Source organism: Scardinius erythrophthalmus, assembly GCF_964197995.2.
Source record: "Scardinius erythrophthalmus genome assembly, chromosome: 5".
NCBI classification, from domain to species: Eukaryota; Metazoa; Chordata; class Actinopteri; order Cypriniformes; family Leuciscidae; genus Scardinius; species Scardinius erythrophthalmus.
This window is the reverse complement of record NC_138225.1, coordinates 9,546,614-9,562,024: the sequence shown is the minus strand read 5'-3', so window position 1 is coordinate 9,562,024 and position 15,411 is coordinate 9,546,614. Positions and strand designations below refer to the sequence as shown.

Genomic DNA, 15,411 nt, shown 5'->3' with positions numbered 1-15,411 from the left:
CAAAAATAGACTCAGCGCCGAAACCTTCACTGCTGCTCATGCGACGCTCCTGCTCGCAGTGTGAATGCACTCATTGATTAACATGCACGCTGAAAAAAATACGCGCTGCTAATGCGCCACTTACTCTTGCGGTGTGAAACAGCCATAATTCACGAGGTTTCCTATTGCGTTCCGTTTGCACGTGTGATGCTGATGTTGCGCGATGTTAATCATGCGGCGCCCGGGTGCGTTTGACCGGCATAAAATCGGCATATGTCAGACTAACCGGCCGGTCGCCGATCATGGCTGATCACGTGAAAATCGGCCAATTCCGGTCAATCAATCGGTGCATCTCTGCTTTATTTCGATGGTCCACTTCAGACATTCTACTAACTGAAAGAAACTTTGCACCATATGCCACCTTTCTCTCAATAGAGTTAGAGATCAACCGATATTGATTTTTTTTATTTATTACAGATACCATTTATTTTCATGTTTGTTTTATTCATTTATTCATTCATGTAAAGTTGCATCTTTATTGGGACAGGACTCGACAGATTACATGGCTGTCAGTCTGCCTCTATTCTGTAGCGCTAAGTTTAAACTACATTTCAAGCATTTATGTAACATCTCGTTTGTGCATTAATGGCTGTTATGCTAAAGTTTATTAAAAAAGGGACGTCAGTTATTTTACCTTTGAACACCGTTGTTGACTGATCTCCCCTCAGACACAGTGCTTCAATGGCGGTCTTGTGTGCAATTTATCTTTGAATCCGATATTACACAACTGATACCCGATTATGGGAAAATGCTTAAATATTGGTAAAACTGATTATCGGTCGATCTCTAATTGGACTATTAGTAGACTCTTAGTAGACTGCTAGGTTAGGGTTCAGGTGAGTAGAATAAGTTGACATGAAGTTGTAAAGTTAATTATAGTCAGTAGAATGACTGTTGGAGGAGCATCCAAATAAAGTGTTAGCAGATTTTAAGCAGACAGGCTACTTATACTCTGAGAGTTAGTTGACATGTAGGTGCAAAGTTACTTCTAGTTAGCTGAACGTCTAAAGTGGACCATCAAAATAAAGTGTTAAACTCTGAACCACTAGGTTTGTGTCAGATTTGTTTTGGGGCTTTCTGATGCCACTCATTGACTGACTCTAGAGAGCTTAGCAACTGCCTGGTAATGAGTTTTGCATGGGCAAATGCCACTGAGAAAATGTAAAAAACGTTTGGACACAATTCGTATCATTTATATACGGTTTCTTTCTCCCTTTTTTCTTTTTTCCTTTCCTAAACAATGTAAAAGCCGATCTATTTGCTTCAGGCTTTTCTAAATCTGTCTCTGTAGAGGTATAAGCAGTGCTCAGAGCTGAATGAAGCAGACCTTAATATGGTTCATAAAGGGCAATTAATTCATCCATGCTGTCCTCAGCTGAGCTCATTTACACAATATTCAGACCTCTGTTTCACTGTATCATTTGGATCTGCTTAGCCATTTTTGCAAAGTTTATGTATTAATATTAAATATTAATATTGTTTATTAAATTATTTGCTGTTTTTCTCTCTCAGCCTGTGGCAGAGCCCATACCCATCTGTAGTTTCTGTTTGGGGACCAAGGAACAGAACCGCGACAAGAAGCCTGAAGAGCTGATCTCCTGTGCAGACTGTGGGAACAGCGGTAAGGAAGGGGTGAAAGTTCATTTGAACAATTTTATTATTTTATTTTGAAATATTAAAAACACCAAGTATACTGGAAGTAGTTTTGGACAAAGGCATCTGCTAAAAAAATAATTACATTTTAAAAATACAGATTATTGTTTTTGTATTCAGTTTTATTAAGCTTAAAAAGGTCTTAAATTTGGGGATGGCAAAACATATGTTTTCACACGCCATATCACATTAATTCGTTTTGGCACAGTGATCTGTTTTTGCCTTTCTTTAAACACAATATTGTCATATAAACAAAATCCTATATCGGTTGACCTCTAATCCGTATGTATTAATATGTTAACCAATTTCAGTACATATGTATTTATTGGATATGTATGTATTGGATAAAACATGTTTAATTAGTTGAAATAATCTTATATATGTGAATTATTTAGAGATTGAATTTGCTTGTTCATTGGATATACAATATTAATTTTAATTGCGCATGTCTTAAAGAAGGTTTTAAAAGGTCTTAAATTAGATTTTCAAAACTCAACATATACCTTGAAAAATAATTATGGTTCAAGATAAGAGTAGAAAGCTTGAATAACACTGCCTGTCTTCTCATAGGGATGAGGCTTTATTCAGGTTATTTAAGGTTGTTTCATTCTGTCTTCTCAGGGCACCCATCCTGTCTGAAGTTCTCTCCGGAGCTCACAGCACGGGTCAAAGCTCTGTGGTGGCAATGTATTGAGTGCAAGACCTGCAGCAGCTGCCAGGACCAAGGAAAAAATGCAGTAGGTTCTTCCAGGGTCTTTCTCATTGTTGCTGCCAGATCATGTTAATTTAGGGGTCCTCTAATTTAGTTAATTTTTGCGTCCTCATTTACGCTACTGTTCAAAGGGTTTAAAAAATCTAACGTTTTTAAAAGAAGTCTCTTATGATCACCAAAGCTGCATTTATTTGATCTAATAATGATTTGGTCCACAAGAATTTTAACATGTTGCTTAATATTTTTATAGAAACTGGATTTTTTTGTTTTGGTGAATAGAAAGTTCAAAAGGAACAGCATTTGAAATCTTAAGTCTTCACTGTAACTTTTCATCAATATAATGCATCCGTGCTGAATAAAAGTATAAATTTATTTTTTAAAAATCTTTCTGACCCCAACTTTTGAATAGTAGTGTATAGACTTACATTATGCACTTCGGTATGTACTTCACTGGTGATGAGGAAAGAACATACTTTTCAGTGTGTAGTATAGGGGTGGGTGATATGACCAAAATCCTGTTTCAAACTATGATAATCTTTTTTTTAATGATAACAATGTATATTACAATATTTATTTTATTTTTATTATTAAAAATAAGCAAATGGCAAACAATAGGACAAATACAGTAGAGCAAAAATATGAATTAAATTAAGTTTTTCAGGTACATTACATGTAGTTAAATGCACAGAAACAGAAAAGGAATAATTAAATGCACAAAAAAGTACTGCATAGTCTTAACAATATGAATTACATGTATGCATAAATAATTTAATTTTGTTAAAGCTACAAAAGTTAGGAGGCATTTTGACAATTGTGTGTGTATTCGACCATTCAAGCGCAATAAGATGTGAAAGAGAACTGAGTTTGCGATCCAATGCTTAGATATGTGGCTTTTTGTGCTCGTGCTTCAGCTGTGTGTCCTGATACCACAGATTTCTGGTTGTGTAATGTTTACATGAAGCATTTCTTGGTTTACATTAAAATTACTTTTTTTATTACTTAACCATAGCCTTGCGTAATCTCTTTAACTGAAGATCTCAAAAGAAAGCAGTCACAAACGCCTAGCATTCAAAATGGCAAAAATTCATAATTAGGGTCCTTGACTCTTGTGTTGTCTGTGTGCATTTGTATTCTACAGGACAACATGTTGTTCTGTGACTCCTGTGACCGAGGTTTCCACATGGAGTGTTGTGACCCCCCACTGATGCGAATGCCAAAAGGTGAGTGCCCACACACTCAAATGCAGGCCATTTCTACTACAGTGTAATCAGTGGATTTGTGTCTAAGGCTCATAATTATACTTCCAAGTAATGATTCTTGATTGCTGCTCCGCAGGCATGTGGATCTGTCAGATCTGTCGGCCAAGAAAAAAGGGAAGAAAGCTCTTACATGAAAAAGCAGCACAAATCAAACGGCGATACAATGCACCACTGGGGCGACCAAAGGGCAGGTATATTAAACAGTTTGATCCTCTTTATGACCATGATTGCAGAACTATATTGAAATTATTTGCATAAGTGTTCATAAGACTACTACAAGTTCTCTTGCTCTCAGACCGGGCCGACCTTTTAAGAAGCTTCGAGGTGGTGGGCGTGGCAGGAGAAGGCGGGGCACCGGAGGGGTGGATCGGTGTTCGCAAGGCTCCTCCTCCCCACACTCTTCTTCGAGCTCCTCATGCGAAGGTTACCCTGGTGACGATCGCATGCTGTTCTCTCTCCGAGAAGAAGATTCTGGGCATGGTGGCCTGCGTTTTAACAAGAAAACAAAGGGTCTGATTGACGCTCTCAGCAAGTTCTTCACACCATCCCCGGACGGGAGGAAAGCCCGTGCTGAAGTGGTGGACTATTCCCAGCAATATCGGATACGCAAGAAGAGCAACCGCAAGGGCGAGCATGATGACAGGACAGGAGGTGAGATGGGTCAGTTTAGCTTTTTTTTTTTTTTTTTTTTTCTCAATATTCATATTAGGTAATGTGATGGCAAAGCTGAATTTTCAGTAGCCATCACGCCAGTCTTCACATGATTCTTCAGAAATCATTCTGATATGCTGATTTGGTGCTCAAGAAACTATTATTATTATCAATGTTGAAAACAGTTGCGCAATGCAGGGCTCCAGACTGCAACTAAATGGTCACATTTTGCAACCTTTTTTCCTGCCGGTGTGACTAAATTTTGTTAGAGGTTTCACTGGTGTCACCACCACGTTGTCCAACTGATAAGAGCTGCCATTTCTGTTGCATATAAGAAACATCAAACAGCAAATGAAAAACGGGGAGGGACGCTTTTATATGGAACGCTACTATATAATTTATTATTATTATTGCTAATATTTTTTTCCCCACACATTGTATAATGTGTAAATATAAATTCAAAAGCACAATCACTTTTAGAAAATATCAAATCATCAAGAAATAACTTTTGTGTCAAAGTTTTGCATTTTTTATACTTTTGTGTAGAAGTCACAATTTCATGAAAAAAAAAAAAATTAAATGTGAATTACACATAAAGCATTTAAAGAGCGCTCTTTTTATAAACACTGAGGCTGTCGTTCAGTTCAGTATGATACTATAGAAGCTCTACCAAAACCGGTGCTGGTCCCATCATCTGTAGAACTGCTCTCAAATGTTATGCCAGGTTAGCATATACTACATTTGCAGTGTGTAGTAATTTCACCATAAATGCATATAATTAAACTCTACTGTGTTTCACAGTCAACACATGGCTTTTTAACCTGCAGGATTTCTTGTTTAAAGTTTTATATGCAAAAGAAAAAGCATGAGAGTTAGCTGTTTTTGTCAATTATAAATATTAATTAAAATAAATTGGGGGATTTTAACATAAGAAAAGAATAGGCTATGTTTAAAGGTTTTGCCACTTGCTTGAGCAACGTAATATATAAATATATATAGAAGTAATAAATTGAATAATATGTTTAAATAGTGCGTTTATGTCTATGAATGATTGTATAACGCTACTGTGTACAAAGATAATCACGATGCTGAAAAAAAAAACTTTTTCAGTAACAACTTGTGGATTTTAAATAAAGTAATAAATAAATTTTGTATTTGTGCTAAACAGCTCTGGATCAGTTGCGCCCTGTAAACGCGTACAGATGTGAAAGCACATGTGCTGCCTGTGCCGCTTCTGCACCTCATACAATACGTACTGCAAACGGAGTATGTGTGAACCTGCTATTATTAGTCTGGAGCCCTGCAATATTTTTGTGGAAAGGGTTCTTCGATTGAATAGAAAGTTCAAATGATCAGCATTTTTTTTAAAGGTCCCGTTGCATGCGATTCCATGTTTCAAACTTTAGTTAGTGTGTAATGTTGCTGTTAGAGCATAAATAATATCTGTAAAATTATAAAGCTCAAAGTTCAATGCCAAGCGAGATATTTTATTTAACAGAAGTTGACTACAAAAAACGGCTCGATTGGACTACACCCCTCTACATCCTGCATTAGTGACATCACCAGAACCGTTTCTTGACTAACCTCCGCCCACAGGAATGCTCCCTCAACTCTACTGGCTACTTGCGCACTTCTTATAACTTAGCCTACTGTGTTTACTCAGCTCTTACGGTGATTTTCTGAAGTAAAACTGACGCTTCATCTTTTGTGTGATGTACAATAAACTTTATTAAACTCATCAGTATGTTTGATCATCATTCAGACAGCAGACTTGTAGGCTATTAATAAATAATGGATACATAGCCTACAAGCAGATGACAAATACGTTATAATAACCGTAATTAAACTACTAAACCATACCTGTTTCATCTCTATACAGCACTCTGACTCTGTAGGCATTATTGTCAGACTCGAAATGAACACCGTTACTGAGAGTTTCTGATATTATCATCATTCCGTGAGATTAATTTTTCCTGACAGACTGAGCACGAGCTCATGAAGCTCCGCCCCCTGTATCGTCCAGCAGCACCTCATTTGCATTTAAAAGGGACACACTGAAACGGCTCGTTTTTCTGAGCCCCAAAAAATGTCAATTTAAACATGCTGTAAAAAATGATCTGTTGGGTATTTTGAGCTCAAACTTCACATACACACTCTGGGGACATCAGAGACTTATTTTACATCTTGTGAAAAGGGGCATAGAACGGGACCTTTAAATACAAATCTTTGTAACATTATAATTATCTTTACTGTTATTTGACTTTTGTAGACAGAATAATTGTAAAACTTGTCACATTGTGCCCAATTAAATCAGTGTAAAATGAAAAGTACGAATAAATGTGAATCTGCTTTCTCTTTTATTAGTGTGTTTGCTTAGTACCTTCAGTTTTGTGCTCGCACTCACTCTCTGGCTGTTTTAACTGTCTTGGTGTCTGTTTGCATCACAGACAATCAGGAGTGTGGAGACAACTGGCGGGAGGACGAAGACAAGCTGCCAGGACATGAAAACCTAACTGAGAAAGACGTGGAGCTCTTCAGGCACATTCAGGAGCTGGCACTACAGGTACGGAAAGGGAGGAAGAAACATCACTAAATTTTGTCTTACAAATGCAAAATACTGTCCCATCTGAATTTAATAAATAATCTGTAAAGAATGTCTTTCTCCATTTACTGAGAAATGTGCTTCTCTAGGTAGAGAGAGTGTGTGTGTGTGTGTGTGAGAGACGCTTTCTCTGCAGCTCAGTTTTTTGACATCACTCAGAACAGAATGAAACTTACAAATATAATAATAATAATAGAAAAGTGCATTTTTGCACATTTAAAAAAACAACAACAACATTTAATTAAATCCATATACTAATGTGTAAACTTTGACAGCCCTCAAATAAAATCAAACCGAATCCTGTCTACAAATCATATACTTGATGGTAGGGGTGCCCACTGCCCATTGCTTGTTTGCAGTCACTGAATTTTCTTTTGCTATATTAGTGAAGCCTTGGAAGCTGTCAAGGTCTTTATCTCTGCAGAATGTAATGTGGGGGATTTGAGAGTTTCCATTATCTTGACAGCTGGTGCCTCTCTCAGTGATACACACACAAACACAAATGCACATGTGTAGACTGATTGGCTGATTTGTGTGTGTGTGTGATTTGAAGCTCCCAGCAGATACAGCCACTCTGACTGCCTGAGGCCATCAGTCGAAGAAAAACAAACACTAACCCAGAGAGAGACAATCATATTTGCACACACTGCATCAGAAAGAACCAGCACGCTTGTGTTGAGCAGACAGAAAGAAAAAATACCATGCTGTAATTTGACAATAAAACTGAATTTGTTTGCTCTATAACATTTAGGCCATGTGCACTGCAAAGTCCAAAGGAGGGACAGCTGCATTTGAATATGAATCCCCCTAAATGATTGACTATGTGTACAGGAATATAAGAGTCACTCCTGAAGTTGTGATGGTTGGCAGTTTAGAGGTACAATTTCATTTAGCAAGCACAACCAGGTTCAAATCCTGATTTATTATCTAATAAAAACTAGGGCTGGTCACACAAAAAAAACATATTTTTCAATTTATTTTTATTTTATTTTATCTAGTCGATTCACAATTACATTTTTTTTAATTTTTCAATTCATCGGTTTTTTAAATTTTTATATAAATTCGATTTTTTTAAATGTATTTTTTTCCCGTATTTATTTCCGCAAACATTGAACATAATATCTCATTGACGTTAATCTTATTACTAGTCTTCTCCACTAGATGTCATCCTCTTATTTATCTTGCGCAATGTTGCAGCGGGGACCCTGTCATTCATTCAGTGCTGAACATGGCGGATGCATGTGAGCCTTTCAGCGTAAAAGATGTTCGGGACAGTATAAGGAACTGTCAGTGTCCCTGTCTGGCCAGTGCTGCATGGTCACGAAAGTTTACCGTTTGCACGCGTTTTCAAGCCTTGCCAATTTAAGCATTTAAGTGATGGAGAACTTGTGCACGCTGTGTGAGAAGTTTTGGTGTATTAAGAGTCTGTGGGTCTAACAATCTGAGAGTAGAGATATGCATATTCTTTATTTATAGTGATTTGTGTTTGTTATATTTTAATGTTTTATTGTTTGTGTAGCACTATGGTGAACTTTGTTGTATTATTATGTGCTTTATAAATGAATTGGAATTGTGTGCACACACACCCGAAGCGCACAGTAGCGCGTCTTAAGACAGCGTGCAAATAATAAAATTAATTTCTTTTTTTTACTTTCACGTCTCTTTGCACCTAAACGGATAAATTCACGCAAATTTATCTCAAAATGCCCGCCTTTGCGAGTATCCAAGTAAACATAGTTGGTTTTGGCTTAAGCAAGCAGTAGAGAAAGAACGCACGTGTATCATTATTGGATCTGTGCATTAGTCTTAAAGTGACAGCAGCCTAATATTCCTGTTGCTGTCTGTGTTTTTAATGCTAATCAAACTACAAAAGACAGTGGAAATCACTCCCTGCTCTTCACTGAATAACTTTTTTGTAACTTCAATAAGGATTTACCTTTATTTAATTTGTACTGTGGAGATTATATGCAGTGTTATTTTACATTTGATTACTTTATTAAATTTCTGTACCCGAAAACTACTGATGATAGACCTACCTGAAAAACTTTAAAAGCACTGATTATGTCATCTTTGTTCTTTTGAATTTATTTATTTGTGCATTTTCTTGTAGTTTAATTATTTGTTCTTTTTTTATTAATGACAGTTTACCTGTCTTTAATAATCTTTGAAATTTATATTAGTTTGGTGTTTTAACTGTGGTATCTCAAATGGAATCGAGAATTGTTACATTTCACTGGAATATAATATATTGGGTGTCATAACCTTATTACAAAACAAGGATACATAGGTCAAAAACAATAACTATTTTATTCAGTGTATCTGAATGTGACCATGAACATTTGCGTTGATTCATTTTGTTAGTTTCCTTAAAGTACTTACTCTTGAACATGGAAATGTTACAATTCATACGCCTTTTTTTCAAAACCAACATGACATGATCTGAACGGTGGTTCAACACAAGCTGTTTCACCCCTTGTTTGTATATGGAGTAAATGGATTGCATGTGTTATTGAGATGCAGAGCAGAAAAGTGTGTGATCACTACTGAGTGGCAGATGCTCTCAATTTCCAGTTGGTATGCGGATAAGAGCTAATAATAATCTTGTAAGCCTTAGTGGGGAGCTGTATGCTTGTGAAAAACTGTTCTTGATTATTAGAACAAAAGTCAGAGCCTTGTGTAAAAGAGTGACTTTGTTTTCTTCTGTGTGTGGCAGGACGCTCTGGGTGCCATAGTGGCTCAGTAGTCTCTAAATTGTATGTGCCCACTGGTTTCTTTTTTTCTTAACTTTCTTGTGCTTGAACTCTTATAGAAAGTCGGAGTGACTGGTCCACCGGATCCCCAGATGCGATGCCCATCAGTTATAGAGTTTGGGAAGTATGAAATACAGACGTGGTACTCTTCTCCATACCCACAGGAGTACAGCAGGTAACAACATGTGCCATAATCACCATCATGAAAAAAAAAATCCCATTATGATGTTTAATGCAGCTTCAACATGTTAATCTTTTTGTTTTCAAAAATATTCATTTAGAATTATATTTATTTTGATTTATTGAATTATACGTGGCCATTTAAAAGTTATCTCCATCAGTACCCATGGACTCTTTGCTGGTTGACATACTTTTTACGATTGGCATTTTCTTGTCATGATCTAAACCGACAAGCAACCTTGGATGATCACATTTTTTGATTTCCAATTTTTCTTTTTTACAAGTATTTGGTCAATTTAACATGATAATTTAGCAGTGTTTATAGTGACTGCTAAACCATTAGTGTCAAACTTCTTAACCTCTTGCTGTTTTTATTTTATTTAAATGCTTTCTGCACCTTGATTTTTTTATTATTATTTTTTTCGGCCTTAAATACTGATGTGTGATTGTTTCGATTTGACAGGCTCCCTAAGCTTTACCTCTGTGAGTTCTGTCTACGCTACATGAAGAGCCGCAGCATTCTCTACCAGCACATGCGAAAGTGCAGCTGGTTCCACCCGCCTGCCAACGAGATCTACAGGAAGGACGACGTGTCCGTGTTCGAGGTGAGGAAAAGAAATCTCCACTCCGGATAAAAAACACAAATGCACACAGACACTTGTACATACACCTATTTGTTTATACACATCTGGCAGCACAGACATATGCTAGTCATGCACCTGCATGTGTGTTTTCGTAAGTGATGAGCCAACAAAGGAAATCTCATTCACACTGATAGACACACACGCACACTCCCACACTGGCTCAGGCAATAACATCCACCCACTTCCTGCCCTTACGAGGTGTTGCAATGGTGCTGCACAGCAGGGTAATAAATGAAGAGTGGTGAGCGCTCATTGTTTCAGAATCACTATGGTGATTTACTGCTGCAATTGTGTTTCTATAAAAGAACATTTAGGTGTAAACATGACATACAGATCTGTATCGGTGTGGTCTAAATCAGTGCTGTCTGACCAGAATTAACTGCGCTTACATGGTTACGTTAACACACTCAGAGTTTGGGGATTGAAAACCATATGATTCTCAAATTCTCCACTACAGAAAGCAGCTTACAGACTGCTATCTATATGAACAGATAATCCTTTTCTGGCCCTTTTTTCCAGGGGTCCCTGCTGGTCATTTAAAAGTTTTAAATGAAACCACACATCTACGCCATTCATTCGCACAGATACGCAGAACATGCAGGATTCGTATTTAAATACTTTTTGCAGTTTAATATTCACAGACACTGGTTTTTATCATGATTTGTTTTAAGTGTACTAACCTGCTTTTTATTTATTCAAAAAATGACAAATTCCGCGTTATACAGTCAAAAAAATGTCATTTTTATTATTTCGTTTTTATGACTGGATTCCGTGATTTCCGTCCGTGTTTTCTGCATCGTGGAAATCATATGCCCCTAAACTTCGGCAAATACAGAACTCTTGAGGTTTTAAATATATCTTGTTTGATTAGGTGCTTTCTAAGTTTAGATGTGTTACCATTGCCAGCCTTGCATTTAGTATTACAAATATTTCAAATAGCATTGTCTGCATCTAGTTTTGTGAAATGTAACCACACTTAAGTACATTTTTCAGTTAGCCATGTGTGTTGTGTTTGAATAAGTTGCTGGGTCGAAGTCACATGTTCTCTCTCTCATTCTTTCTATAATGTACCTTACACTTGCGCCCAGATGCGTTCTCAGGTACCGGAATATGGAACCAATTGATTTAATGTGAGTCCGTACTCGGTAGTACCGACGTAATTTGGTCAGTGCCCTTAAAAATACAGAGTTCGCTACCCAACCCTATTTATAATGCAATGCTTATCAACATAGCCTGTATAACAAAATTTTATAAAATAATATATTTTCTCTCTCACTCTAAGAAGCAACATGGGACCAAGTCAAGTCACCTTCATTTATATAGTATAACAATACAGATTGTTTCAAAGCAGCTTTACAGTGATAACAGGAAAATAATGCAACAAAGATTGTTTTGGCTGTACAGCAGCTCTAGAAGAAAGTCACTGTCCAGCTAAAGTAAGTTTTTGATTGATTCATTTCCGTTGTAAAAATCATTAGTTATTAACTATGGGGCCACTTACACCACATCGTTTTCAAATGAAAGCAGAAAACCTTAATGCGTTCTGGATTTTCATTCACACGACAACAGTGTTTTGGTGGCCTGAGAACGCAAATTATCAAATAGTTTTCTGAAAACGAGTTTTGAAAATGATATCGCTATCATCTCCGTGTGAACTTAAAAAAACGTGAATCTGTAAAAACGGTGACGGCATGCACATGCGTATTACGTGTTTAGTAAGCGTGCGCATTTGAATGCGTATGTGCTTGGACGTGTAGTCTTTCTTTACAAAGTGACATCACCAAATTACTTGTCTGACATGCATAATACAGCATTTTATGTAAAAAATAATTTGACCACAGAAGTTATTTCAAACACGACTGATGTGTGTATACTGGTATATAAATAGTGAATTGGAGCGAAACATGATATTAATCTCATAAATTGTCGTTTGACGCTATGCTAGCAAACATACTAGCTATCACTGTTGCCAAGAGCGATTCTTTTATTACTGATTTTGAAAAGTCCACGCTATGAAGGACTAAAAATGACAGAACGAAAAATAAATAAAAAAATAAATAAAAGTAGAAATAAATAAATAAATGCAGAAATAATAGTAAAAATAAATACATTTTGGTAATATAAATGGCTATTTCTGTATTTTTACATGTATTTATTTATTTATTTATGCATTTCTATATGTATTTATTTATGTATTTATACATTTATTTATATATTTATTTATTTATTTATTTATTTATATATATATTTATTTATTTATATATTTATATATGTATTTATTTATATATTTATTTATTCCTACATTTAGTTATTTCTGTATTTCCACATTTCTACATTTATTTATTTCTGTATTTCCACATTTCTACATTTATTTATTTCTGTATTTCCACATTTCTACATTTATTTTTCCCTGCGCATGTATGCTAATTGACCAATGGCTAAGCCACGCCCCCAAACGCGATGAGCCAATCACAGTACGCATAGCTAACCCAATACACTTGGACATTCTCTGCTTCCTCGTCCACTGCAATGCATTGCAGTTATCAGTTTTCATTCGTTTTTATGGTTTTTCTTGTCATTTTGGCTTTTAAACAGCGTGTGTGTGTGATTTTGGTTGGGTGACAGTTGTAGGTTACAGTTTGACAAGAGTTTACAGTTTGACAAAAGCACAATGTTGTGTTTTACACAAATATAAGTAGGCTAAACACTTTGCAGTTTTAATGATGTCCTGTATGAACAAAATGACGGAGTATGTTTTTATGTTTCCACTGTTCGATCGCGCCCGTGCCTCTCTCTGACACACACACACACACACACACACACACACACACACACACACACATTCCAGCAATGCAATCTTGACATCGCAGCCTGTTCATTATTCTGCGCTCCCACCAAACGCGAATAGAGCGTCAAATTCGCGCGTATCCGCGTCTAGTTCGACGCTTGAACATTTTGAATCCAAAGCGAATAGGACGCGCGTATAAAGCGAGCGTTTGAAGCGAAATAGCACCAAACTATAACGTTTACACTGTGAACTGTAAATCTTTGTTATGGAGCTGAAGCTTATCGGCCTTCTCAACAATAAATTTATTAATATAACCCTCCAATGCATATTTAAGGCCCTTTTGGTGACATCGAGATGATATATAATCTTTCTGTCTCCAAAAAATCATCAATTGCCTCCTGTGAAATGTCTCCTACTGTGACAGCTGCTGTTACCGAATGTTGACTGAGTGAGTGGAGGGGGCGTGGTTAGCCATTGGTCAATTAGCATACATGCGCAGGGAAAAATAAATGTAGATATGTGGAAATACAGAAATAAATAAATGTAGAAATGTGGAAATACAGAAATAAATAAATTATAGAAATGTGGAAATACAGAAATAAATAAATGTAGAAATGTGGAAATACAGAAATAAATAAATGTAGGAATAAATAAATGTATAAATAAATACATATATAAATATATAAATAAATAAATAAATATATAAATACATAAATATATAAATAAATGTATAAATACATAAATAAATACATATAGAAATGCATAAATAAATAAATAAATACATGTAAAAATACAGAAATAGCCATTTATATTACCAAAATGTATTTATTTTACTATTATTTCTGCATTTATTTATTTATTTCTACTTTTATTTATTTATTTATTTATTTTTCGTTCTGTCATTTTTAGTCCTTCATACACGCAAGTGCTTTTTCCCTTCTTAAAAAAAAAACACATTCAAATGATAAGAAGCGTAAGTAAAATGTAATTGCTTGTTGGTCAGACAAGTTCTCAAGACACAGCTTTAACTGGGCAGCTATGCTTATGCAACTGGCCCCTGAAATAAAGGGTCTTAAGTCTTACAATTTAATTTTAAAAGCTCTGCCGATATCTGTATTCTAATGATTGCGGTCAATAACCCCTGTAACCAAAGTCAGTGGCTTTTATACTGTATGACATTTCATAACTAGTCCTTCATTGTTGTTCCATTCACAACAAAAGTTAACCAAACGTGGGAACCTGAAAATTTCAGGAGTCTGTTATCTGGTTATACAATGCAGTTGTTTTTTGTTAATAACTAAAGTATGTGTGAATGTAATAATTAGGGCTGTCACTTTTGTGAAAAAATCCTGTTCGATTTTTAACACATAAGTGTTCATTGAATCGATTGTAAAATCGATTTTCCATGTCTGAAGACGTTTCTATTTTAAACGCCAAATATGGGCAAATCCACGGACAACTAACAGGCATTAGGACGAACGTAAAGAGGGCGCTGGAGACGCGCACAAGTCAGCAAATTTTCCTGATGATTTATTTCCGTGAAGTTTCGTGCACAATAACAAACAGGAGTGCAACATTCTCGAAAAACAATAAATCCGAATTTCGTTTTCGGACTGCCATAACATCAATGAAAAACATTACTGCAGTCTTCAATATGGCTGTGTTTACTATTAGAAACGTCAAACAAATTTCGCCTAAGTAGGCGATTGTAGCCCGAATCTGTATCTGTATGCATGAGACGGTCTGCATACTGTAAGAATTCACAGTTTTGGTGTAAAAAGAGACACATTATGCTTTGCTGTTTTGCGTGTTTGTCAGAGCCTGCAGTTGCTGTGTGACGCGCGTTCACTGCGGGCGTATCGTGACGAGCTGGACGCGCTCCGAGAAAAGACCGTTAAAATCGATTCCCTATTTTCGTTTTCGAAACTTGCGTTGGTTTGTCCGATTGATTGTGCAATCGATTTTCGAACGTAAAGTGACAGCCCTAGTAATAATGTTTAATGCACTTAAACCGGACTGACAACTTTATTCTGCTGCTGTGTGACCTGCCTGTATGTTCCACATTAATCAACACCACTTGGTGTTGGGTGTGTTACTGCTTGCCTTCCTGTTTGGTCAGTTGGTTTTAGAGGC

The 15,411-nt window shown here is 36.2% G+C and overlaps 1 protein-coding gene across 2 annotated transcripts in view; it reads left to right on the top strand.

Moving 5' to 3' along the window:
- kat6a (K(lysine) acetyltransferase 6A) overlaps positions 1–15,411 on the top strand; it is a 44,825-nt gene that overhangs the window by 19,724 nt on the left and 9,690 nt on the right. Inside the window, exons 3-10 of one of the 2 annotated variants that reach the window (XM_081367127.1) lie at positions 1,552–1,660; positions 2,314–2,429; positions 3,543–3,624; positions 3,740–3,854; positions 3,959–4,314; positions 6,762–6,877; positions 9,726–9,841; positions 10,310–10,451. In XM_081367127.1, coding sequence (XP_081223253.1) covers positions 1,552–1,660; positions 2,314–2,429; positions 3,543–3,624; positions 3,740–3,854; positions 3,959–4,314; positions 6,762–6,877; positions 9,726–9,841; positions 10,310–10,451 — 1,152 coding nt within the window. Of the gene's footprint in view, positions 1–1,551; positions 1,661–2,313; positions 2,430–3,542; positions 3,625–3,739; positions 3,855–3,958; positions 4,324–6,761; positions 6,878–9,725; positions 9,842–10,309; positions 10,452–15,411 lie in introns of both variants that reach the window. The other variant, XM_081367126.1, reaches the window with a different exon arrangement.